This window comes from Microcaecilia unicolor, chromosome 13 (assembly GCF_901765095.1).
Source record: "Microcaecilia unicolor chromosome 13, aMicUni1.1, whole genome shotgun sequence".
NCBI lineage: Eukaryota > Metazoa > Chordata > Amphibia > Gymnophiona > Siphonopidae > Microcaecilia > Microcaecilia unicolor.
In genome coordinates this window covers 92,747,361-92,771,791 of record NC_044043.1, presented here as the reverse complement: position 1 = coordinate 92,771,791, position 24,431 = coordinate 92,747,361, and the positions used below count along the sequence as shown (strand labels likewise).

General features: G+C 45.8%; 1 protein-coding gene across 1 annotated transcript in view; it reads left to right on the top strand.

Moving 5' to 3' along the window:
* HSPG2 (heparan sulfate proteoglycan 2) overlaps positions 1-24,431 on the top strand; it is a 428,317-nt gene that overhangs the window by 380,813 nt on the left and 23,073 nt on the right. Inside the window, 15 exon segments of the mRNA XM_030222172.1 lie at positions 4,520-4,604; positions 7,606-7,749; positions 8,965-9,022; positions 10,524-10,593; positions 10,596-10,622; positions 12,850-12,858; positions 12,861-12,958; positions 15,509-15,527; positions 15,530-15,616; positions 17,716-17,727; positions 17,730-17,813; positions 20,379-20,600; positions 20,812-21,056; positions 22,271-22,442; positions 23,308-23,430. Of these exon segments, the coding sequence (XP_030078032.1) occupies positions 4,520-4,604; positions 7,606-7,749; positions 8,965-9,022; positions 10,524-10,593; positions 10,596-10,622; positions 12,850-12,858; positions 12,861-12,958; positions 15,509-15,527; positions 15,530-15,616; positions 17,716-17,727; positions 17,730-17,813; positions 20,379-20,600; positions 20,812-21,056; positions 22,271-22,442; positions 23,308-23,430 (1,455 nt within the window).

Sequence of the window (24,431 nt, the reverse complement as noted above, 5' to 3'; positions counted from 1 at the left end):
CCACCACTCCCAACATCTTGCTCTGAGCAGCATGCTGGAACTTCTCTCACATGCTGGAGAAGTCCCAGCCTGCTGCCCAGAGCTGCAAACAAAGAGCGGGGAGCAGCAGCAGTCTATTTACTTGGCTGCCAGGGCTCAGCGTCCCCACCAGCAAAGTAAAAGAGAATTCAGCAGGGGGCCCAAGCCCACATTTTGGGAGCCAGTTGTTAAAGTAGCCATGGAGGGCCCTACTTTAACAACCGGCTCCCAAAAGTCTTAAAAACTTAACAACCGGCTCTTGCGAGCCTGTGAGAGCCTGCCCCAGCACACCACTGGATGCAGACCTTACTAATTAAATAACCAGAACAGATCCAGAAATTTAGTAGCAGTAGAAGTTGTTTCTAACCCGCTGGGCAGAGCTGCTTCCTGGTGTGTCCTGTCTAACCTTCAGCTTCTAAGCGCAACATTTCCCTTAGTCGCTCTGGCCTCAGTCCAGGCTTTTCAAGGAAACATGCCTAGTACCACAAAGAAGATTAACAGAGTCAAGTCTTGTAGAACGATACAGTCTTTATCTTAAGATGAAGTAGGGTTGGTTCACGGAGCAAAGAGCGAATTTAGAAAATGTGCAGATGATACAAAGGTGGAAGGAGTGGTATTCACTTTATAAAAGGTGGGGAAGTAAAAGCAAAATCATCTTAATAAATACCGTAAGCCAGTGTTTCTCAAACCTGGTCCCGGAGGCGCCCCAGCCAGTCAGGCTTTCAGGATATCCACACAGAATATTAATGAGAGAGATTTGCATGGAGTGGAGGCAGTGCATGCAAATCTCTGTCATGAATGTTCATTGTGGATATCCTGAAAACCTAACTGGGACCAGGTTTGGAAACTACTGCCATAAACCATAATAAACCACACTTTGAAGAAATAGAAGCAAACAGAATGAAAGATAAGGAAGGAAAAGGCCATAGAATGTTATTAAAGGAACGTAGGGAAAAATCCACTATTCCTGGGACAAGCAGTACAAAATACTTTGCTCCGTGGATCTTGTCGGGTGATTTGTGACCTGGATTGGCCACTGTCGGAGACAGGGTGCTGGGCTAGATGGACCTTTGGTCTGTCCAAGTGTGGCGATGCTTAAGATTATTGTACACTGCCTTGAGTGAATTCCTTCAAAAAGGCGGTAAAAAAATCCTAATAAATAAGATGCTACTCTTAGGAAGTAAATAGTAATAAAAGGAAGTTAAGATGTACCTTTTTTATTGGACTAGCTTAATATGTTTTTGACTAACTTTGGAAGGCATGTATTTAAGTTAGACCAGTGGTTCTCAACCTCTCTTCTGCTGTGACACCTGACAGACAAAAGTTCATGTATGTGACACACTGAACACTATAAAATTCACAGCTGAACAAAAAATCTAAATCTTTCTTTGTTGACACTAAGTTTACTCTGAATTTACTTACCGTTCAAGCCCATGTCGAAAAACCGTCTGCAGCTCATCGGTCCCAAGTTTCTCACTTGTCATACAAAACAAATATATTTATTTAAATTCTGATGTCACCTCGGGAACGGCAACACAAAATCCCTCCACTGCCAAACACTGTGAAGCCAACACCAAACCCTGCAAATAGGCTACTCAGAAACTAGGTAACAAACAGAAATGGGCATTTTCAGTTGGGGCTGGTAGCAGCAATGATCTTTGGCTGCAGTGGGGAAACAGAAGGGCCGGTTATGAGTATTTCAAGAACTTGATTTTCATGATCCCTGGTCTCCCCAGCTTGCAGTCACTGAAGGTTTCTAAGGAAAGCACAGGCTTACTCTTAAAGTATGCTAGATTTTTGGGGAATCACTAGTGTGTCCCCAACACATTGGTTGAGAACCACTGTGTTAGACCAATTTAAAAAACGGTATCATTTTATCATTCTTTTATGTTTTGTTTTGTTTTGTTTTTTATATATATATATAAATCTTTTTATTAAATTTTCATAAATACACAACAAGGGTCCAATGTACAGAATGAAGAAAAAAACTAGCTCTAATATAGCTATTACTTTACATTAAATGCGGTACAGATATATTGCATCTAATGACAAATAATAAACATAAAGGAAAGGAGGAAAAGAGGAAAATAATTTTAAAAAGAGGGAAAGGGGAGTTACAGCACCGTATAATAAATTATGAATTACAGATGCGGTTGTAGTCCACGCATCGGAGATTGAACTATTATAAAAAATGTCTAGAGGGGACCAGGTTTTCTGAATGTGCGATATACCTTTAAAGTGGACTAACGTGGCCGTCGCACTGTTTTATCCACACTTAGGATGGGAATTGGAGTTTGTCTGATTAACCAATGCTCGAGGCAGTGCTGCTTGGAAGCTGATTTCTTTCAGCTGTACTTTCGCAAATTCTTGCAGCTGATCCATGAGTCTATAATGAAAAATCCTTATCCTGAGCGGTTCCTGGAAACCCACAGATATGCGTTAAAAGCTTCCATGTTCTCACTCCAGTATGAGTCTTAATCAGAGGGGCTGGTAGAACGGAATCGCAGTCTTAGAGAGAGGATCATTACATACGTACATAAGTATTGCCATACTGGGAAAGACCAAAGGTCCATCAAGCCCAGCATCCTGTTTCCAGCAGTGGCCAATCCGGATCACAAATACCTGGCAGAAACCCAAAGAGTAGCAACATTCCATGTAGAACTGCAAGGAATAGCAAGATTCTAGAATTCTAAAGAACAACAAGATTCCATGCAGAAATTCAAAGTGTAGCAACATTCCATGTAGAACCCCAAGAGTAGCAAGATTCCATTCAGAATCCCAATTGCCATACTGGGAAGACCAAAGGTCCATCGAGCCCAACATCCTGTCTCCAACAGTGGCCAATCCAGGTCACAAATACCCGGCAAGATCCCAAAAAAGTACAAAACATTTTATTCTGCTTATCCCAGAAATAGTGGATTTTCTCCAAGTCCATTTAATAACGGTCTATGGACTTTTCCTTTAGGAAGCCGTCCAAACCTTTTTTAAACTCCGCTAAGCTAATTGCCTTTACACATTCTCTGGCAACAAATTCCAGAGTTTAATTACACGTTGAGTGAAGAAAAATTTTCTCCAATTCGTTTTAAATTTACTACATTGTAGCTTCATCACATGCCCCTAGTCCTAGTATTTTTGGAAAGCGTGAACAGACGCTTCACATCTACCCGTTCAACTCCACATTGCTGACATGTTCAGCGCATTGCACATGAGTGCTGAATAGTGGAGCCAGGCAGGAAAGAAGCTTGCTCCCCTGCTGAGTGTTATGCAGTGAAATACATGTGCACACATGCACAGTTCCTCCCCTCCCCCGCCCGTACTAGGCCGCGTTTGGTACACAAGAGGTTGTCCAGCCTTGTACATACCTGCACTCTCCTCATTAAAGGAATATTAGTTACTGGAGGGTGGAGAATATGAAGGGACACAGGGACAGCTGTGCCAGTGTGCAGAAGAATGAAATTATCAGTTTATAATCCAATATTAATCTGTGCAGGAAACACAAGGGTAGGTGTGTTCTGTTAGTGGACTTGTTCCAACACGCTCAAGAAGATGATACAGCAGTAATCTGAAACAGGGCTTTCCATCTTGTTAAAGCTTGAAACATGGAGTGAGTATCACACCTTCTCTGTGAAGGACCAGTAACAACGGTGCCTGAATAGAAAGCATAAGAACATAAGAATAGCCATACTGGGTCAGACCAATGGTCCATCTAGCCCAGTATTCTGCTTCCAACAGTGGTCAATCCAGATCACAAGTACCTGGCAGAAACCCAATTAGTAGGAACATTCCATGCTACCAATCCCGGGGCAAGCAGTGGCTTTCCCCCATGCCCATCTCAATAACAAACTATAGACTTGACTTCTAGGAACTTGTCCAAACCCAGATAACGTTAACCGATGTTACCACCTCCTCCAGCAGCGAGTGCCAGAGCTTAACTATTCTTTGAGTGAAAAAAAATATTTCCTCCTATTTGTTTTAAAACGTTTTCTTCCTCTTAGAAAAAACAGTGTCACCTGGTGGCAATACAGTAGATGACAGGCTTTAATTTATGGCTGTTGTATATCTCAATGTAGTCATCTGTAGAACGGGAGATAATATGAGGACAGATATTATCAGTCTGAAGGCTAACATCAATCTGCAGTGGTAACACAATGAGTGGGATACTGAGGTGGGGGGAAGGGGGTCTTGGCATGTTTAATCTACGGACAAACATTAATCCATGCAGGTAGCACAGGGACAGGTGTATCCATTTACAGATCCTCGCTCTGCACACGTTACATAAGAACAAAGGTCTCGTTCTAAAGAGCAAGGATGGCCTACTCTCCAGCAAAGGAGTGTGTGGTTGCTTTGGCCTGCCCTTTCAGATGTTTGACGTAGTCTGTGTGTAGAAAGATGTAGATGTATGTTGACATGTCGAAAGAAATGAATCCACATACGCTGTAAGCTCAGGCTTTGCTCAGCATTCAGGGTTGTTTTGCTAATGTGACTTCTACGTGCCTTGTAGGGATGTTGCTTTACAACGGACAGAAGAACAGCACTGGAGCCGATTTCATCTCTCTCGGTTTGGTGGGAGGTCGCCCTGAAGTGAGGTGAGGAGCTGCGGCATCTCTTTAAATAAGTACCGAGACTCACTCTTAACTAAGGACGTCGTTAACGCCCTGAAAAAAACCATATCAAGAAAATTCCAGTCTTGTTCCGCAATCTAAAACCTATGGCAATTAACTCTCTTAAATGCCATCAGCCATTCCAGCGCCAACCGATGGTACCCTCTGTTAGTAAGCCTTATGTAACCTGTTTACCATCAAGAAATGCTTTCAGTTGAGATGGGTCAAGGAATACATATTTAACATTTGAAAAATTAAGAATACATTTATGAGGAAATCCGAGCATAAATGAAGCCCCCCCCCCAGGGCCCAAACCTGACAGCATAATTGAAAAAAATGTTTTCTGTATTTCTTGAGTAACTCTAGAAGGACCGGGAAAAATTCAGATTTATCCAAAAAGGGTAACAGAAATAAAACAAAGAAAAGAACATATCAGATACCTTTTTTGAAGGCTATACCTTTTTCTTCAGATCAGAAATGAGCAAATGATGACATATATATTGTGATACATGTGAGACAGAAGAGTATTCCAATGACAGTCTCATGGGGAAAGGTGAGAGTGTAGGGAAGGGGGGGGGGAGAGAAACAGGGACAAATGGATCAGAGAGTAACATAGCAGTATAATTTTATAATGTGATAGAAAACCCAGATCTTTAAGTCCTTTCTGGTGGGTGTCAAAATATTTTGTCATTTTAACTTCAAAGGTTTTACATTCCTGGATGGTTTTGAAATTTCCTTTCAGGATTCGCATCAGAAACTCTTTGATGCAGTGCTCTGGTCTGGCAAAATGCTGTACAGAGTTTTCACCCTGGTTAGCACTGTGGTGCGAGTGTAAATTGAGCCTGGTCATAAGCATTCGGCCTGTCTCTCCATCTTCACTTTTTTTTTTTTTTGCATTAACCGATATGTACTACATTTGAAGATGAATGGTTTGTAGGATCTCCTTAGGCTGAATTATTTTCCCATGTGGGTGGGGTCCTGTGATGCGTCGGCACAGTTTGCAACTTGGTATATTGCAGGGACACGTGACATTCTCTTTTTCAGTTTATTTAATTTATTTTTTTTTTGTCACATTTGCATCCCACATTTTCCCACCTATTTGCAGGCTCAATGTGGCTTACATAGTACCGTACAGGCGACCGCCAGTATCGGTATGAGCAAATACAGAGTGATGTTGTAGTGGAGTACGGTTCATGTGTTGCAGATACGTTAGGGAATCGTAAGGGGGAAGAGTTAAGTTATGTCCAGTACGAGCTTTGGTTTCGTTGTGTTTGCAAGGTTAAGGCATTTAAGTTGGATCGTTAGGGTATGCCTTTTTGAACAGGTAAGTTCTTAGTAATTTCCGGAAATTTAGGTGGTGGTTTGTTGTTTTCACAGTGCTTGGTAATGCGTTCCATAGTTGCGTGCTCATATAAGAGAAGCTGGGTGCATAGGTTCATTTGTATTTGAGTCCTTTGCAGCTTGGGTGGTGGAGATTTAGATATGTTCGTGTTGATCCGGATGTGTTTCTGGTTGGTAGGTCCATGAGGTCTGTCATGCATCCCGGGGCATCTCCGTAGATGATTTTATGAACCAGGGTGCAGATTTTGAATGCAATGCGTTCTTTGATTGGCAGCCAGTGCAGTTTCTCCTGGGAGCCTGATTTTCACTAGTTTTTATTTGATTAGCTGGTTGTTGGAAGGCCAGCACAGGTGACCTATCACATTATAAATATTTTTAATAGTGATAAACTTGGTGGTTGATTCTTATTTCCACAAAGTAAATCAGCTAACCTTTCTTCTTATTTTTAAGACCGTTCTCTGTTCAGTGGTATTCCGTAACCACGTAACACCTGTTGTAAATCCACTTAAAGTTAATGGGAAAGATGAGCTGGTTTTTACTATGTTCAATGTTCAATGTTGACAAGTGCAAAGTGATGCATGTGGGTAAGAGGAACCCGAATTATAGCTACGTCTTGCAAGGTTCCGCGTTAGGAGTTACGGATCAAGAAAGGGATCTGGGTGTCGTCGTCGATGATACGCTGAAACCTTCTGCTCAGTGTGCTGCTGCGGCTAGGAAAGCGAATAGAATGTTGGGTGTTATTAAGAAGGGTATGGAGTCCAGGTGTGCGGATGTTATATGGCCGTTGTATCGCTCCATGGTGCGACCGCACCTGGAGTATTGTGTTCATTACTGGTCTCCGTATCTCAAAAAAGATATAGTAGAATTGGAAAGGTACAGCGAAGGGCGACGAAAATGATAGTGGGGATGGGACGACTTTCCTATGAAGAGAGGCTGAGAAGGCTAGGGCTTTTTCAGCTTGGAGAAGAGACGGCTGTAGGGGAGATATGATAGAAGTGTATAAAATAATGAGTGGAATGGATCGGGTGGATGTGAAGCGACTGTTCACGCTATCCAAAAATACTAGGACTAGAGGGCATGAGTTGAAGCTACCGTGTGGTAAATTGTAAAACGAATCGGAGAAAATTTTTCTTTCACCCAACGTGTAATTAGACTCTGGAATTCATTGCCGGAGAACGTGGTAACGGGCGGTTAGCCTTGACGGAGTTTACAAAGGGTTAGATAGATTCCTAAAGGGCCATAGTCCATAGACCGCTATTAAATGGACTTGGAAAAATTCCGCATTTTTAGGTATAACTTGTCTGGAATGTTTTTACGTTTGGGGAGCGTGCCAGGTGCCCTTGACCTGGATTGGCCACTGTCGGTGACAGGATGCTGGGCTAGATGGACCTTGGTCTTTCCCAGTATGGCACTACTTATGTACTTATTACTATACCACTGAGTGGATTTCTTACCACTGAGTACCTGTCTCCTCCTACTACTACCCCCACCAACACACACTCACACTTTCAGGCCTCCTTTTCTTCTTCCATAATAATTCTATTCTATTTGGGTATTTATAATCTGCCTTTAAACCCAATGGTGCAAAGCGGAGTCCGATAACAAGAGACTTCCAATCAGAAGGAATTTGTCTTTTAAATTCCAGGTTTGACGCAGGCTCGGGAATGGCAACAATTCGTTACCCAACCCCTATCAAACTGGGAGAATTCCACACAGTGACAATGTATCGCAACCTGACGCAGGGGTCCTTGGTGGTGGACGACCAGCTTCCTGTCAACGGGACGTCCAGGTGAGCGCTCCGTCTCGCAGCCTATCGCAAATGCGCTAAGGTTCTAAAGTCTGCCTGCGGTGGGAGAAAAATTGTTGCTTTAATTTTGGCAAATTTGCTAACTGGTGATTGTCAAAATGGTGTTTTGTGGCTTTTTCCAACATTAATTTCTAGATATCAGCTTTTATTTAAAACAGGGGAAAATAATTTATGTTTCAATAATTTTTATTGATGATCAGCAGAATAAACAAAGACTTAACAGTTCTATTAGAAACATTTGAGTAACTCCTAATTTTGTACACCTCGATACAAATCTTCTGCATTATCATCAAAGATTTGCATTTCTCCCTCCCACCCCCCAGATCTTTAACATTTCTTCTGTTTTGTTTGATTGATGATTATCATTAATAGAACAGCTGGTTTAAGCTTACAAAATAACCCTAAATGTCGTCAGACTAAGACATCATCGTTACTTTCAAAAGAAAACCCCTTCCCCCCTCCCCTTAACCCCCACTCCTCGTACCCCTTCCCTAAAAGACTATACCCCCCCCCCAACCTTTACTAAATACTTCCCCCTTATCCCCCCTCCCTTTTGTTCCAGCTTCTTCCCCTGTCCCCTTCCTCCCCTTCCCTTCCACTATCCTCCCTTCCCCTTCTCCACTATCTCCCCTTTCCTCCCCCCCCCCCCCCCCCCAGGGGAAAATAATTTAATTTGAGACCATTTTAAAGAGGCAGGTGAAAGTGCTTTGAAAGGAAGAGAAGAATGGAGGGGGAGGCTGGGGCTGGAGAGGAAGAATCGGGGGGGGGAACTGATTCCTCAAGAAGACAATTGAGGAGAGCAGTGAAAGCAGGGGAGGGAGGAGGGTTAGGCCCTGATGCTCACCATCTCTGGGGTTAAAGCGAACAGTGCCCACCCCATACCGCAGAAACATAGCCCTGCAGTGCACAGAGCTAATGGCATTCAAATTATATGCGCACTATGAGGCTGAAAGCAAGGGGGAGGAACAGGCCTAGTGCATGTGCACAAGAGTTTTGCAGTAAGCACAGCTGTTGTGCACATGCACCGGGGGAAACCCGGAAGTGATCGCACATCGGCATCGTTCTACTGCACCTTTAAATATATGTTTTTCACGTTTTCTTTCCACTTGAAAGGCTTATATTTAAGCGCAGAAAACAGGCGCCAATATCTGCTTTCACATTTGGGTTTGCTCAGGGTCTCACATGTTTCTTTCTCAGTACTGGCGCTTTAGAGGCTTGCACGGGCTTCCTTCCACTTCGAAACAAATCAAAACCGGCATATTTTAAACAGAAAATCAAAAGAAATCCTCTCTTCAAATCCCCCCAACGCCAGCTCCAAGCTAGCGGTAGGTTTCCAGCGCTCAGAGCAGGGGTTTGTTTGTGTGCTTTTTCTCTGAGCATTGGAAGGGAATAGCGAATAACTTCATTCACATCAGTTCGACGCATTTAAATAGAATTTGTAGCCATCTTTCGCGCACACATTGTTTTCTGTGCTAAAGCCCTCTGAGCATTCTGCACATATTAGCACCAGTGGCGTAGCTACGTGGGGCCACGGGGGCCTGGCCCCCCCTGCTGACGACCTGCCCGACCCCCCCCTTCCCGCCGCCATCCCGCCGTTGCCGTGGCCTGCCTTTGCTGGCGGGAGACCCCACACACCCCGCCAGCCGAGGTCCTCTTCTTCTCGCAAAAGGCTTCCTTCTGTTTCTGACGTCCTGTAAGTTGTACGTGCAGGACGTCAGACTCACAGAACAAAGCCTTGCAGATCCTCAGAAGCTTAGCGGAGATTGGGTGGCGGGGGCTAGTGCTGGGCAGACTTCTACGGTCCTGTGTCCTGAAAATGGTAGATACAAATCAAGGTCAGGTATAAATATAAAGTAGCACATATGAGTTTATCTTGTTGGGCAGACTGGATGGACCGTACAGGGCTTTTTTCTGCTGTCACCTACTATGTTACTATGTATTGTCTGGGACATCTTGAGATCCTCCACTCTGAGGTGCCATCGGCAGTTTTCCCACCACGTTCCTCTCGTATTGTTAAAATAGAAACTAACTATTTTGACAGGAGGAAACGTCTAGTAAAAGAAAAAAAAAACCATTAACAACTACCCCATCTTGGAGCTCTTTTTATAATGTGTGTTAAGCTCCGTGGGGAAGGGAGGGGAGAGATGAAATATTCATTCAGGGCTGGAAACAGTTTCCCTTTGTGTCCCCTCTGGAGCAGTGGCGTAGCTACGTGGGGCCAGGGGGGCCTGGGCCCCCGTAGATTTGGCCCTAGACTCCCCTGCCGCCGACCTGCCCGACCCCCCCCCTCTCACGCCGCCAACCTCCCCATCACCTGCCTTTGCTGGCGGGGGACCCCAAACCCCCACCAGCCAAGGTCCTCTTCTTCTCGCAAAAGGCTTCCGTCTATTTCTGATTGTTTCGAGAGGGGGTCAGCGGCGGGGGTTGGTGGCAGGGGGGGCCTAAAATGTGCCCCCTCACCTCGGGCTATGGACCCCCCCTCCCACCGAAGTCTGGCTATGCCCCTGCTCTGGAGATGTTAAACCCCAGAGTATTTTACTAAACATCTGGCCAAAAGGTAGATGCTGGCTGCTTCCCATGGGGCTCCTAGGACTGGTAACTGGGCAGAAGTTTGGCAAAGTCATAGCTCTGGTTGCTGTTAATCTTCCACTCTGACCTGGTAAAGATATGGATAGTTGTGACTTGGAACACTTGGATGTGAATAAAAGGTTTTTAGAGCTGAGCCCTAACCTGAATTTTCTTTCCGCTCCAATTAGGGTAAATTCCAAGGTCTGGATTTAAATGAGGAGCTGTACCTGGGAGGGTACCCGAACTATGACTCCATCACTAAACAGGCCTCAAAAACGGGTTTGTTGGTAAGAAGTTTCAGATGCCTCTTTTCTCTACCTCCCATATCGTCTCATCTCGCCCCAGCCAGAGCTGTCGCAAGAGCTTTGTGGGGGACACAGAGTGCAAGGGAGACGGAGGTGTACAAATCGGTCCCCTTCCACTGTCTCCCTGAGGTGTCCACAGCTCAGTGGGCAGGGTGGGGGCACCATAGCTGCTGAGAGGGGGCGGGGGGGGCAAAATTCTCAGGCCCGGGCCTTCGAGGGGGGCCCCGGTGCAGGGTTTCTCTCTCTCTCTCTCCTGCTCCTGACGGGACCCGGGTGATCGCGCCCCGACAGGAGCAGGAGAGAGAAAACTCGGGCGCTGGGCCTCCCTTGCCTTGCCTGCCTAGCGGCTGCTGGGCCCTCAAGCCACGTACGCTCAGTTTTGAGACTGAGCATGTGCGACCTGAGGAAAGCAGCCGCGGGGGCAGGCAATGCTGGGCAGAGGAAGGAGCTGCGCTTCCTGCAGCAGGCGGGGCCAGCCAAGGTACTTCGGGCAGGAGGGAGGGGGGCGGCAGTGGCGATGACAATTTTTTTTGGGGGGGGCGACAATTCTGCCCCGGGCCCGCCGGCGGCAGTCCTACCCGGGCCTGGCTCAGTCTCTCAGTGGCCCTGGGAGGGGGGGGGGGCACTAGGAGCATATCACACAGAGAGCAATTCCAGCTTGGGATGTTCCTGCCCCGGGCCGCCGAGAGACTGGGCCGGGCCCAGGGCAAAGCTGCCCCCGGGGGCCCGCCCTCACTGCTCCCCCCCTCCGTCCGCCACCGGGCCGGGCCCCGTGCATTTAAATCGCAGTCTCACATCCATGAAAGCAGCGCTGCAGGCAGCAGAACGCCTCCCTTCGGCCCTCCTCCCCTCCTTGTGTCCTGCCCTCGCGGAAGTTACGTCAGACGAGGGCGGGGACACAGGGAGGGAAGGAAGGCCGAAGGGAGGCGTTCTGCTGCCTGCAGCGCTGCTTTCACGGAGGTGAGACTGCGATTTCAATGCAGGGGGCAGACGGTCGACGAAGGAGGGCGAGTGGGACTGCGGCGCCGGGCCCCCCTTGGAGGCCCAGGCCCGGGGAATTTTGTCCCCCCTGCCCCCCTTCTCGCGGCTATGTTCCTGCCTCCAACTGTTCTCTTCCAATCCCATCCCAGCTGAAATCTGTCTTTCCTTACTGTGTCCACTGTTCTTAGCAACTCGCCCCTCTCTCCAAGAATAACCCCACGCCACGTTCACACACTCGCATCCCATAACTGCGTTTGCTCACAGCCATCACTCCCCCCTCCATCTTGTTGAATCCACTCGCTTCAACCAGTCTTTGTACTGTAAGCTGTTTTAGATGAATATTGCTATTTTTATTTCTGATTTTCAAATTCATAGCCCCTTAATTTTTGGGAAGTTGAGAAGTGCAGTATTTTTCATCTCCTCTGTCTACTTCAGTCCACCAAATCCCTGTGTAAATCATCTACCCCACAGGAAGAGTAGGCAGCTTAGCTCGCCTAGCTACAAAAAACGGAATTAATACTGACTCATTACCGGGGGGAGGGGGGGGGGGGGTCTTCCCTGAGGCTGCCCAGCCAGCAGGACTTCAGAAGACTAAGAGGGTGAATGGTTTCTCCACACTACATGTGAATTTTTTCTTCACATTTATCTCTATCGTAGTCTTTTTATTTCTGATTATTTCCCTAATTTGTTAGGGTTTGGGGCTTCCTTGAAGGTTCGTCTAAAAGCATCTTTCATGTGCCAATAACGATGTGCAGTACACGGATAATCTAGTGATTAGAGCTGTGGACTGAGATCCAGGAAAGACAAGGTTCAAAGACCATATCTTCCACTAATGCTGCTTGTGACCTTGGGCGAATCATTTCATGCTCCATTATTTTGGGTACAGGCATAAACCCTTATCTACTAAGGTATATTCACGAAGACATATGTTATGCACATTAATGCGTATTCATTTGAATTAAGTGTATAGTTAATACATAGGACCCATAGAGAATAATGGGGCATGCATTATTTAATGTGCATTGATTCATATTAACATTAACACACCTTAGTAAATGAGTGCCTTAGATTGTAAGCTGTGTAGGGTAAAGACCTACTAATTATACCTGAATTTGAAACTTGCCTTGAGGAGACTGGAAAAACAAGTATTTTAAATCAAACCATATATCCCTGCCTTGTGTCTTCAGTCTGTTCCCTTTACATTGGACTGTTCTCTCTACTTACTCAGGATGTGTACGCCACTGGTGATTCAAGGAGAAGAGGTCATCTTCAAGAAATTGGATTTGAGTGCCCATGGGATCTCGAACTGCCCCACTTGCAGGGACCAGCCATGTCAGGTGACCTTTTGATCCATAAGTTTCTCTGTGATAGGAGAGCTCAGTGGTCCAGTAAGCATTACTGGTCTCGGAGAGAGTTGTTTCTCAGCAGTCTCCGCTACTTGGTACTGGGCCGTTTTAGGTTGAGCATCCAAAGCGGAAGAATCGCAACTCAGCAAACTGGGTTGACCGATTTGGGTCTTTTTTTTTCTGTCATCATTCAGTATGTTACTATAATGAAATCCATGAGCTTTTGAGGGTACCCAACTGTGACGTTGGACCTGAGTGATCTCTGAAGCTCAGTTACTCAATCATCTTTGGATAAAATGTATTTTGGCCCAAGAAAGGATCTATAGATTTGAGCAAAGAGCTATGAGGCAGGAAGAGAGATGGAATGCTGAGCTGGTGACTGTAAATACCTGGAAGAGATATTTCTTCAGGCAGGAGATGATATATATGTCGCGATGTCGTTTTAAAAAGAAGGAGGATACTTGTCATTTTTTTCCATCAGTAATGGCATTGGAACACTGGGAGCCACAGAGGCTATTACATCCCCAAAATTTCCTTCTCCCCCCCATATCCCTGTGACTTGTTTGTATCCTTATCTCCTCTCTGTTCCCCCTTTGGGCTGTGACACTACAAAACTGCACAAGAATCTCACCACAGCTACCCTTCCACCCCCTCTAAAACAGGAAATTCGGGGGAGCCATCAGGCCTTGAGCAGGTACAATTTAGCCCGCAGCAGTTAGCGGTATTTTTAAACACTAGAGGTCCTTTTACTAAGGCGTGGTAACACGTGGCCTGCGGTAGTGTAGACCGCGCGTGACCGGTCAGTTTTTACCGCCTCTACAAAAAATGGGGGGGAGGGGGGGTTTAATGGGATGTTAAAAAGGGCCTGCGTAAACATGAAACCAGCATGCATCCAAACCGGCCCTGACCCCTTAATGCCATCCATTGATCTAGCGGTAAAGGCTCACATGCGGTTACTGGTTGGCGCGCGCGCGAAGTGCCGATTACCACCGGAACGGGCATGTGTAGGAGGAAATAAATATTTTCCCAGGCATTATGGGCGTCCACCGAAACTTAAATTACTGCCAGGAGGGTGCACTGGCCTGGCAGTAGTCTCATTTTGGCACGGCTGCACGCGCGTAGAGCCTACCGCGACTTAGTAAAATGGCCCCTAGATGCCGCAGGGTGAATTAGACCCAGATATTTGATGCCAGCACAAATATCCAGGTCCTCGACAGCTCCTGAAAGTTATTGGGATACCACTGATATTCGGGCAGCTGTATACGGGGTCCTCTTTGCCCAGATAGTTAGTCCAGGCACCAGCAGTGAATATGGGCAGTGCTCAGTAACTTCCGTTCTGCCTCTGCTCCGCCTAGCACCAACCAGGCAGGGCTGTGGTAGTCACACTTGTATTCAAAGCACAATCTGGTTAAGCGCCACTGAATTTCATTTAGGGAGCTGGTCAGCAGGAGTTAACCAGGCACAAGTCGCTCCTTCCCAGTTAACAGCGGCTGAATATCGACCCCTCATTGTTGATCATTTCTTTGGTATAATCAAATGTATATATTTGTTCAACTGAGAAGGGGGCCAGTGTAGAAAGACATAAAAACAAAGAGTGGCCAAGTGCAAGGCAGGCAAGGGGAAGAGGTGAAGGAGGATATGGGAAGTGATGTTTTTTCTGGTGGTTATCCAATCAATGGGACACTTCAAGCAAAACCAAGGAGACAAGAGATGGAAAAATTGGTTCTTTAATAGTAGACAAGACTCAACACGGCACCGTGTTTCAGCGAACAACGCCTGCCTCAGGAGTCTGTATATGGTGATCACTTGTAGATGTAGCTGGAGAGTGAGCAAATCAATTCAAGCCTTTAAAAAGACTCTTTGATTGGTGAATATACAAGTGGCGTTACTAGAGGCACAAATAAAACCTAAAAGAGAGTCGAGTCCCGTAAGACCAAGCAGGAAAATCACTGACTTGGATATTCACCAATCATTAGTCTTTTGAGGCTTGAGTTGGTTTGCTCACTCTCCATCTGCAAGTGATCACCATACACAGACTCCTGAGGCAGACGTCGTTCATCAAAACATGGTGCCGTGTCGAGTCTTTTCTGCCATTAACAATTTTTCCATCTCTCATCTCCTGGTTTTGCTTGGAAGTGTCCTGTTGATCACACTACTCCCTTGTCTCCACATTTCCCCTCGTAGCGGATCCAGTTTTCTCCACTTTTGTTGTTGTCAGCTGGTTATCCAATAAAACACCATTTTACTTTTTTACACCAGGGGTGTTTTATTGGTTAAAACCTACAATTGGAAGCGTTAGTTATACATGGCTGTGTGTTAATGTTGAGTATGCTCAGACGCCTACTACGTGTGCCTAGGGGGCTACCTGTTGGAAGGAAGTCTCCTTACGGTAGCAGTTGCATTTGATAATGACCTAAAATGTTTTTGGCCCTTTTGGCTATCTTCAGTGGTATCGGGGCAATAACAGCTGGTGTCCTTATGGAAGTCATTGACCATACAGTCTCCTCTCCCCTGCTAACCACGTTTGACCTCACTTTGCAGAACCGTGGCATTTGCCGAGATCAGAGAGCAGCAGCTACGTGTGTATATGTCCTCAGGGATTTACCGGGAGCAACTGTGAACATTTCCAGGCTTTCCACTGCCACCCAGGTACTCGTCTCTGGCACACATTCATGGCGTTATCTGCTAATGATAACAGTAATACAAGACTGTTAACTTTGGTTCTGACCTGTAAACGGGCGTAGCTACGCAGGGCCATGGGGGCATGGGCCCCCACAGATTACACCCTGGCCCCCTCTACATTTGACCGTTGCCGCCCGCACCGCCACCCCCCACCCTGCCGCATCAGGTACCTTGTTTGCTGGCGGGGGTCCCCAAACCCCGCCAGCCGAATAGTTTCTTCAGCGCCGGTCGACTTCGGCATCTTCGTTGTGAGATCATCTGTTTCTGACGCCTTACATCCTGCCCGTGTATGTAGCCCCGTGCAGGATGTAAGGCGTCAGAAAACAGATGATCCCACAACAAAGGCGCCGGAATCAGCCGGCGCTGAAGAAGACTCTTCGGCTGGCGGGGATTAGGGACCCCCCCGCCAGCCAACCAGGGGGCCCAGAGCAAATTGGGGGGGCCCAGGCCCCCGTGGCCCACCTATCTACGCCACTGTCTCACGCACATCGTTCTGTCTTCAACTGGCAACAACAGTTACTCAACAGCTATACAGTCCCAAGGGCTTATTACTAATATTGATGGCTGTCTATGAAGAACTCCCTACACAGGCAAGCAACTCCATTAAGTGTACTGTATTGTGCACTTAGAGAGGAATAATTGTGCCCTGGTGTTACTCGGGTATAGTCCTGCAGTGTTGCTATGTCACCATTATCACTACTTGACTGCATAGGACTAACTCCCATTAGTAAATGCATCATTAGACTAAAGTATGAGTGGTCTTCAGGAATAACGTAGGCGTTACCCAGATGCCGATCTGTTGTATTTGTGGTATCGCCTAATAATTAGCAATAGTACATAAGTACATAAGCATCGCCATGCTGGGACAGACCAAGGGTCCATCGAGCCCAGCACCCTGTCACCGACAATGGCCAAAAGAACAAGCGATTTGTCCCGCCCATCCTAGAAATACTGTATTATTCCCTCGTCCATTCAATAACATTCTATGGCTTTTCCTCCAGGAAGCCGTCCAACCCCCTTTTGAAGTCCGCTAAGTTAACCGCCTTAACCAGCTTTTCCGGCAGCGAATACCTTGAGGGCTCGATTGACCACCTTGAGATCCAGAATGGGCCGGAAAGAACCCTCTTTCTTGGGAACAACAAAATATATTGAATACCGACCCTGTCTGAGTTCTTCTGAGGCAGGAACGGGACAAGTAGCCTGAAGGTGCTTCTCACCCAGTCCTCAGGGCACACCCAACCAGTTGGGTTTTCAGGATTTCCATCATAAATATGCATATGAGAGATTTGCATTCACTGCCTTCTTGGTGTGCAAATCTATCTCATGCATGTTCCTTATGGATATCCTGAAAACCTAACTTGGCTGGGTGTGCCCTGAGGACTGAGTTGAGAAGTGCTGCGCTAGAGCATCGATACCCAAGTACTAAATGATAGTCCTGTTATGCCAGGATTGTTACATGACTGCGTAAGAGTAATACGGTTTAGCATTGTTACCACGGTACTGTCCTTTGGTTTATAAGGGCTTTGGCTGAATTGCTGCTTTATTTATGGACACGTTGACCACATGTCACTCCTTATGTAGGGTAATCTAGGACCCAATGGTCAGACTGTTTTAAGCCACTGACAGCCACGGGCTGAATGAAACCAGGATGTCCAGTGCCAGGGCATGCCCTGACTTTGGCATGGAATATCTGGGGTCATTGCGGTCCACTCAGAAATTATCCGGGCACCGATCGCTATTCAGACCTTTTTGCTGTCCTGACTTTATGCCTTTACGTAACTGGTTAGCGGACTGAATGTTGCCACAAACCGGTTCCCCACCCCCACCCCCGGGGCACTGCCTGTTAACTGCTGAATATTGGCAGCCGGCTCACTCAGTGCGGTTTAAAGCAGGCAGCAGGCCTCTCCTGCTTCCTTAATGTCGACCCCCATAAAGTTCCCGTCTGGAACAAGCTGTGGATACCATTATTATTTTAGCTTTCTCGGCCAAATCCTTACCAGGTATATGAATCCGAGTCCCAGTGACAAGCGCATTGCTCACCCGCGCTATTTTACATGTCTCCTCAGAGGCCTGTGGCCCAATGCCACCTGCATTAATCGAGAGGACGGATTGGGATATAACTGCCGATGCCACCTGGGGAAGGCTGGAGACAAGTGTATGGAAGGTACGTAAATTTGTACTAGGGATTACGGGGTCTACTGTGTCAGAGTATTTTTGCCATGGGTGTTTTTATGGACTGAGAACAAAGAGACCTGGTTCATAACCTGGTTCTGCCTCTGATACGCACCCATTTAAACAGGCACAAAGGATTCGTACCTGTGTAATTAGATCAGTATTCAAACAGCAGGTATATCTTCTGTGCTATGCTAAACCCGACGTGACCATGTTTCGCCCTAGAGCTGTGTCAGGGGTTGGAGAACTGATAAATCACCTAACAGCAGTTTTTCGAATATTATAGTCTTTTCTTCATTGTTATAGAACATCCGACGTACACAGAGTTACAATAATCTACCTGTGATAGAAAAGAAACTTAAAAAAAGAAATCAAAAAAATTCTTACCAGTTTAGAGCTTTTTTTAACAAGTTTTTATTTTTTATTTTTTTTTAATTGTTATTTATTATAAGAATTTACATTACAAGCAATAAAATACTTGCCAGAAATACAGAGAAAGTAATACACAAGAATTATTTCAATCAGGTAATTCTATTCTCTTCCTTAAACCACAATATAGGGAGAGTGAAACAAGTCAAGGAGATCAATTAAACAACAGTAAACAGAAAAAACGTGGTATTAACCTGATTATCCCCAGTTATTATTTATCTGAATCATTATTCCACATTGATCGTCTGGTTGGCTTCTTCAAACCCAAAACGGTGTATATTCAATTTATTTCATTGGAAACATACTTATTGTCCAATATTAGTAGAAATAATACACCTGATTTCATTTTTTTTTCTCTTTTAAAACCAGAAATTATTTAACAATGCGAACACTTGAGTCTCTAATCCAGTTCTAAGAGTTTTTAATTATTTCTTTTTACCTGAATGTCCATAGAAAGAAAACTATCCATCTCAACACCTAGAATACAAGACAAAGACTCTACAGACTTTTACAAAAGCGCACTAGCATTTTTAGCGTTCCCTTAATGTTAGAGATGCCCACCCATATATTTATTGATTTATACCCCACATTTTCCCACTAGTTGTAGGCTCAATGTGGCTTACACAGAACCGTAGGGTAGGCTACAGTTCAGCAAGTATAAAATGAACAATGTAATAGTAGGTTATTAAGCATATAGATATCATATAAACAGAGATAACAAAAGATAGTACAGGGTAATACAAGATAATAAGGTCCATGGATTTTGCTGAAAACAGGAAAAATTAAGATTAGGTTGAGTCGGGAAGGTATGCCTTTTTGAACATGGTGGTCTTCAATAATTTTCTGAAATTTAAATAATTCTGAGTTGATTTTAAGGTTCTGGGTAGTGCATTCCATAGTTGTGTGCCTAGGGAAGGAGAAGTTGGATGCTTAGGTGGATTTGTATTTAAGGCCACTGCAATCTGGATAATGTAAATTTAGGTAGGATCGGGAGAAACCAGAACTGTGTCTGGGTGGTAGATCCACCAGATCTAGCATGTATTTGGGAACTTCTCCGTAGATGATCCTATGAATCAGGGTACAGACCTTAAAGGCGATGCGTTCGTTAATGGGAAGCCAGTGTAATTTTTCACGAAGGGGCTTGGCACATTCGAATTTTGATTTTCCAAAGATCAGTCTCGCCGCTGTGTTCTGGGCGGTCTGAAGTTTCTTGATTAAATGTTCTCTGCGTCCTGCATAGATTCCGTTGCAGTAATCTAAGTGGCTTAATACCATTGATTGTATTAGATTGCGGAAAACATCTCGTGGAAAGGTTTTATACGTTTAAGTCTCCACATCGAATAGAACATTTTCTTTTGGTGCAGTTTACTTGGGTTTCCAGGGTTAGGTACCGATCGATTGTGACTCCAAGTAGTTTTAGGCTATCCGAAACGGGGAGGGAGTAGTTGGGGATATTTAAAGTGGTAGGTTTATATTTATTATGCTGAGAAGATAAGATGAGGCAGTGAGTTTTCTCAGTATTCGATTTCAAATGAAATGAGTTAGCCCAGGTGTCCATTGTACTCATTTCTATGGGTGTCTCTAGCATTTAGCAAGCGCTATTCATTAACGTACTAAAAACGCTAGCGTGCCTTTGTAAAAGACCCCCTAAATGAATTAAACATTTGGCTTACCAAGCCACAAAAACTTAGTCTAGTCTTTGTTTCGTTTCAATGTGTGTACGTTTAATCAGTTCTGTCAATTGTAAACTGTCTTGGAGCCTGCTCATCACATCCTTACTATGTTTAATTAATGGAAAGAAAATCTGTGATGTCTGCATAAATAAAAGATTGTATATTAATGTTATCTAAAGCTACTCCTAATGACCGCATCAAAACATTAAATACTGCAGGTGAAAGAGGAGAGCCCTGTGGCACTCCACTGGAAGGCCCTCAAGGGCTCGATAATTCTCCTTGCATTGAGAAAAGTTACATTTTTCATGTCTTGCCCATTGGAGTTACTCGATTCTTGTTCTCTTATGTAATTAAATAATCTACAGGCATGGTGGATCGTGTTAACAATGCAATTGACTTAACGCTTCCAGGAACTTGGCGTTAAAAGTTGCTCCTCTCTGCTTTCTTGTGCATAGGTGTCATGGTGACTACACCTTTCTTCAGTGGGGATGACTCGTTCATCTCCTATCCTGCGCTCACCAACATTCCCTATGAGCTGCGTGTTGACATGGAGTTCAAACCCCTCTCCCCCAGCGGGCTCCTCTTCTTCAGCGGCGGGAAGGCCGGCCCCATGGTGGATTTTGTCTCCTTGGCAATGGTTAATGAACATGTTGAATTCCGCTATGAGCTGGGTTCTGGTAAGAGAAATCTCAATGAGCAACACAGGTCTGACATTTTCCAGTAGCTGGATTGGTTTGGGAGGCTTATGATGGTTTTTATTGGAGCAACAGGAGAATTATCCAGACATTTTGTTTATTGTTTGTTTATTTACTGGTTACTATAGTTTGCCCTGTTAATGCCACAAGTTTCCTTTGTCTGGGTTCCTCACTCTTTGTCTCCATTTTGCAGGTCTTGCCATTCTCAGAAGTGCCAACCCAGTAGCCCTTGGCCAGTGGCACAAAATTTCAGCTGAACGGATAAACAAAGATGGCACACTACAGGTGGACAGTAGCAGGGCTGTGAAAAGATCCTCTCCTGGGAAGAGTCAGGGGCTTAATCTTCAAACGCTCATGTTCCTTGGTGGTGTGGATCGATCCACTGAGCTGCCTGCACACGTGAATGTCACAGACAGGTTCTATGGCTGCATAGGGGAGGTGAGCCAAAGTCGCATTCAATGTAAATTTGTTTTCCTATTTTCAGGGCCGCTTCCAGTGCAAAATAAAGTTTAATATTTAAAAATATGATGTTCAGTTATGTTGGGGTTTTTTTTTATAGAAGTGTTGTAGGATGATTATGATTGTAGCTTTAATTGTCAGAATCTTTGAGGGGGAGCACGATGGGCTGGGAATCTGAAAAATAATTGGGGGGGGGGGGGTTGAGGCTGCAGATTTGTCTAGGGCACTCAGCACTCTTGCATCAACCCTTTTCTCGAGGGGGGGCAATGCACAAAGCTTACTGTGGTTGAAATGTTTGCTTTAGACTGGTTGTAGCCACTCAAAAGCAAATGTTACTTAGTGTCTAATGCACAAAGGGGCTTCACATCAGGGGCGTAGCTACGTGGGGCCAAGGGGGCATGGGCCCCCACAGATTATGCCCTGGCCCCCTCTACATCTGACCCCACCTTTGTTGTGTGATCATCTGTTTCTGACGCAGTACGTCAGAAACAGAAGGAAGCTTTTTGCGGGAAGAAGAGGACCTTGGCTGGCTGGGGTTGGGGTTCCCTGCCAGCAAAGGCAGGCGACGGCGGGTTGGCGGCGGGAGGGGGGTTGAGAGGGTTGTCGGCAGGAGGGTCCAGGGCAAAATCTACAGGGGCCCAGGCCCCCCAGGCCCCACGTAGCTACGTCACTGCGTGGCACTAACTGGGCAGTAATTGGCAGTGTACACGCACTGACGATTACCACCCAGGTAACGCGCCAGACCTTACCGCCACATCAGTGGGTGGCGGTAAGGTCTCAGGCCCAAAATGGACGCGCGCCAATTTTTATTTTGCCACCCGTCCATTTTCGACCACAAAAAAAAAAAAGACCTATCTTGCAGCGGGTGCGCTGAAAAATGGACCTGCACGTGTCCAATACACGTGCCTACAACAGCGCAGGCCATTTTTCGGCGCACCTTAGTGGAAGGACAGCTTTAAAAAAGAGCATTGAATAGCGATAAATCTCTATGTAACGGGAAGAGAATGAAAAAACTAAAAGAGGAGGAAAGGTGAGAGGAAAAAAAAAATCTTACCAGGAGAAGCAAAGGGAAGTCGGGAAATCTTAGCGAGAGAAGCAAGATGCCCAAAGTCCCGCGCTGTCACGATCTTCTTGTGTTTACCTGTGAAGCAGAAGGGCAGAAACCAGCTTCATGCCAAATGTTTCTTCCGCAGGTGTCCATCAATGGGAAGAAGGTGGACATCTTCTACAGCTTCATGGACAGCTATGGTATCCGCCAGTGCCAAGGCCGCTCGCCCTGTGACCGCATGCCCTGCCTGCATGGAGGGAGGTGCGTGCCAAGCGGAGAAGACGCTTTCCAGTGCTTGTGCCGAGACGGGTTCAAAGGTCAGTGAGCATGGGAAATGTTCTGTCCGAGGGAGTGAATCCTGTCCCACAAAACCCGCAGCTAGGGGCTGGTTTCTGCAGGACTAGCTAGAAATCAGGGATTCCAGTGTGTGTAGGGCTCAGGGAGACCAATATTAAAGAGAGCTTTCCAATTATTCCAGAATCACAGAGACATACTGAGAACTCCTGATACAGAAAGGAGGCCACTGAGGCTTGCTCCTTTCTCAATAGGGTCCCGGGAAACCGTAGTAACATATCATAGTAAATGACGGCAGATAAAGACCTGTACTGTCCATCCAGTCTGCCCAAGAAGATAAATACATAAAGTTGGGTTTTGTTTGTTTGTGTTATGCTCCATCCCTGTGGAACTCGCTTCCAGCTCATCTTTGTCTAGAGACCAACTTATACAAATTTAAGAAAGACCTGAAGAGACACTATTTTACACTACTTTTTTAGACTTGGATTTGTGGCAATTTTCATTTTGCTGCAAAAATTTTTAAAAAGGCATTTTTTTCTAGGTGCGCTGAAAAATAATTCTGTACGCGCCCAAAACACGTGTCTACGCTACTGCAGGCCATTTTGACACTGATTTGGTTTAAAAAAAAATAATTAATTATTTAGGAGCGCTCCATGCAAGTTCCTCTGGCCTCCCATATAGGTCTTGTTTTCAACAGTTAATATTCATGTAGTTTGTATAAGAACTAGACTGATTTCCATAATTTGTTACCTCTGAGAGCCAGGCTTATCTAGTGGCCTCAGTTAAATGGCGCTGAGACCCTCACAGTTCACCGGCATGGTGCTGGGAGCTTCCGACGCTGGGCTAGGGTCCTGTCCTGTTGTGAGTAAAGGTTCTGTTTTTCTGCAGGGACCCGCTGTGAGATCGCCGAGGATGAATGCCTCCTCCACTATCCCTGCCTAAACGGTGGAACATGCAAGGGGAGGCTCTGTGTGTGTCCCTATGGCTTCTCAGGGACGTACTGCGAGCGAGGTAAGGTCGGCAGTGACTGATAGGTGCCGAAACATAGGAGGCTGCAATCAGAAAGCTGGATTCAGGGGACCTAACCGGCTGTGCAGCACTACGGTCTCCAGTGCAGGGGTTTTCAGCCCAGTCCTTGGGACACACCCACTGAGGTTTTCAGATACTCATCATGAATATGCATGAGCTAGATTTGCATACAGTGGATGCAGTGCATGCAATTTAACTCTTGCAACCTGACTGGTTGGTTGTGTCCTGAGGACTGGGTTGAGAACCGCTGCTGTAGTGCAATATAAGGTCGTAGTCTATAGAAGACCACCACCAGTTCCTCACCCTGACTCCCCCTTTAAAAGTGATAGCTTTAATTTTATTTACAGCCACTACCAACTGGAGAAAACCCCAAGGGAGAGATGAAAAAAATCCAAAAATAGTCAATCCCCCCAAAAAATATATCGGGTGCCTAGAGAAATACACAATCCTGTAACACTTTATTAAAAAGGGAAGAAAAGAGAGTTCAGTATAGTTACTCCTTATATTTGTAACCCTTAATTTATTTAAATACTAGTAAAACATGCCCGTTTTCTGACACAGATGAAACGGGTGCTAGCAAGGTTATCCTCCGCGTTCCAGCTTCGCCCCCTCCCTCTCCTCCCCTCCCCTCTCCTCTCCTCTGAGTTCCATGCCCCCTTTCCTCCAAGTTCCAGGCCTCCCTCCCTCTCCTCCCCTCCGAGTTCCATGCCCCCTCTCTTCTCCGAGTTCCAGGCCCCCGCGCCTCTGCCCCTCGCCTTCCTGCGTGCCGGCCTGAATTTAAAAGTTCTTACCTCGGGGTCCGCCAGTAACAGTGAAAGTCGAGCAGGCACGACGCTTCAGCCTGCCTTCCCTTCTGCCTCAGCTGTGACTCTGGTCCCACCCTCATGTTACACAGTGGCTTCATTTATTATAACCTTACTGGTCCTGAACCTCTGTATGATGTAGTTTGTGGATGTTGTTGGGTTACCTGTACCGTAGACTGA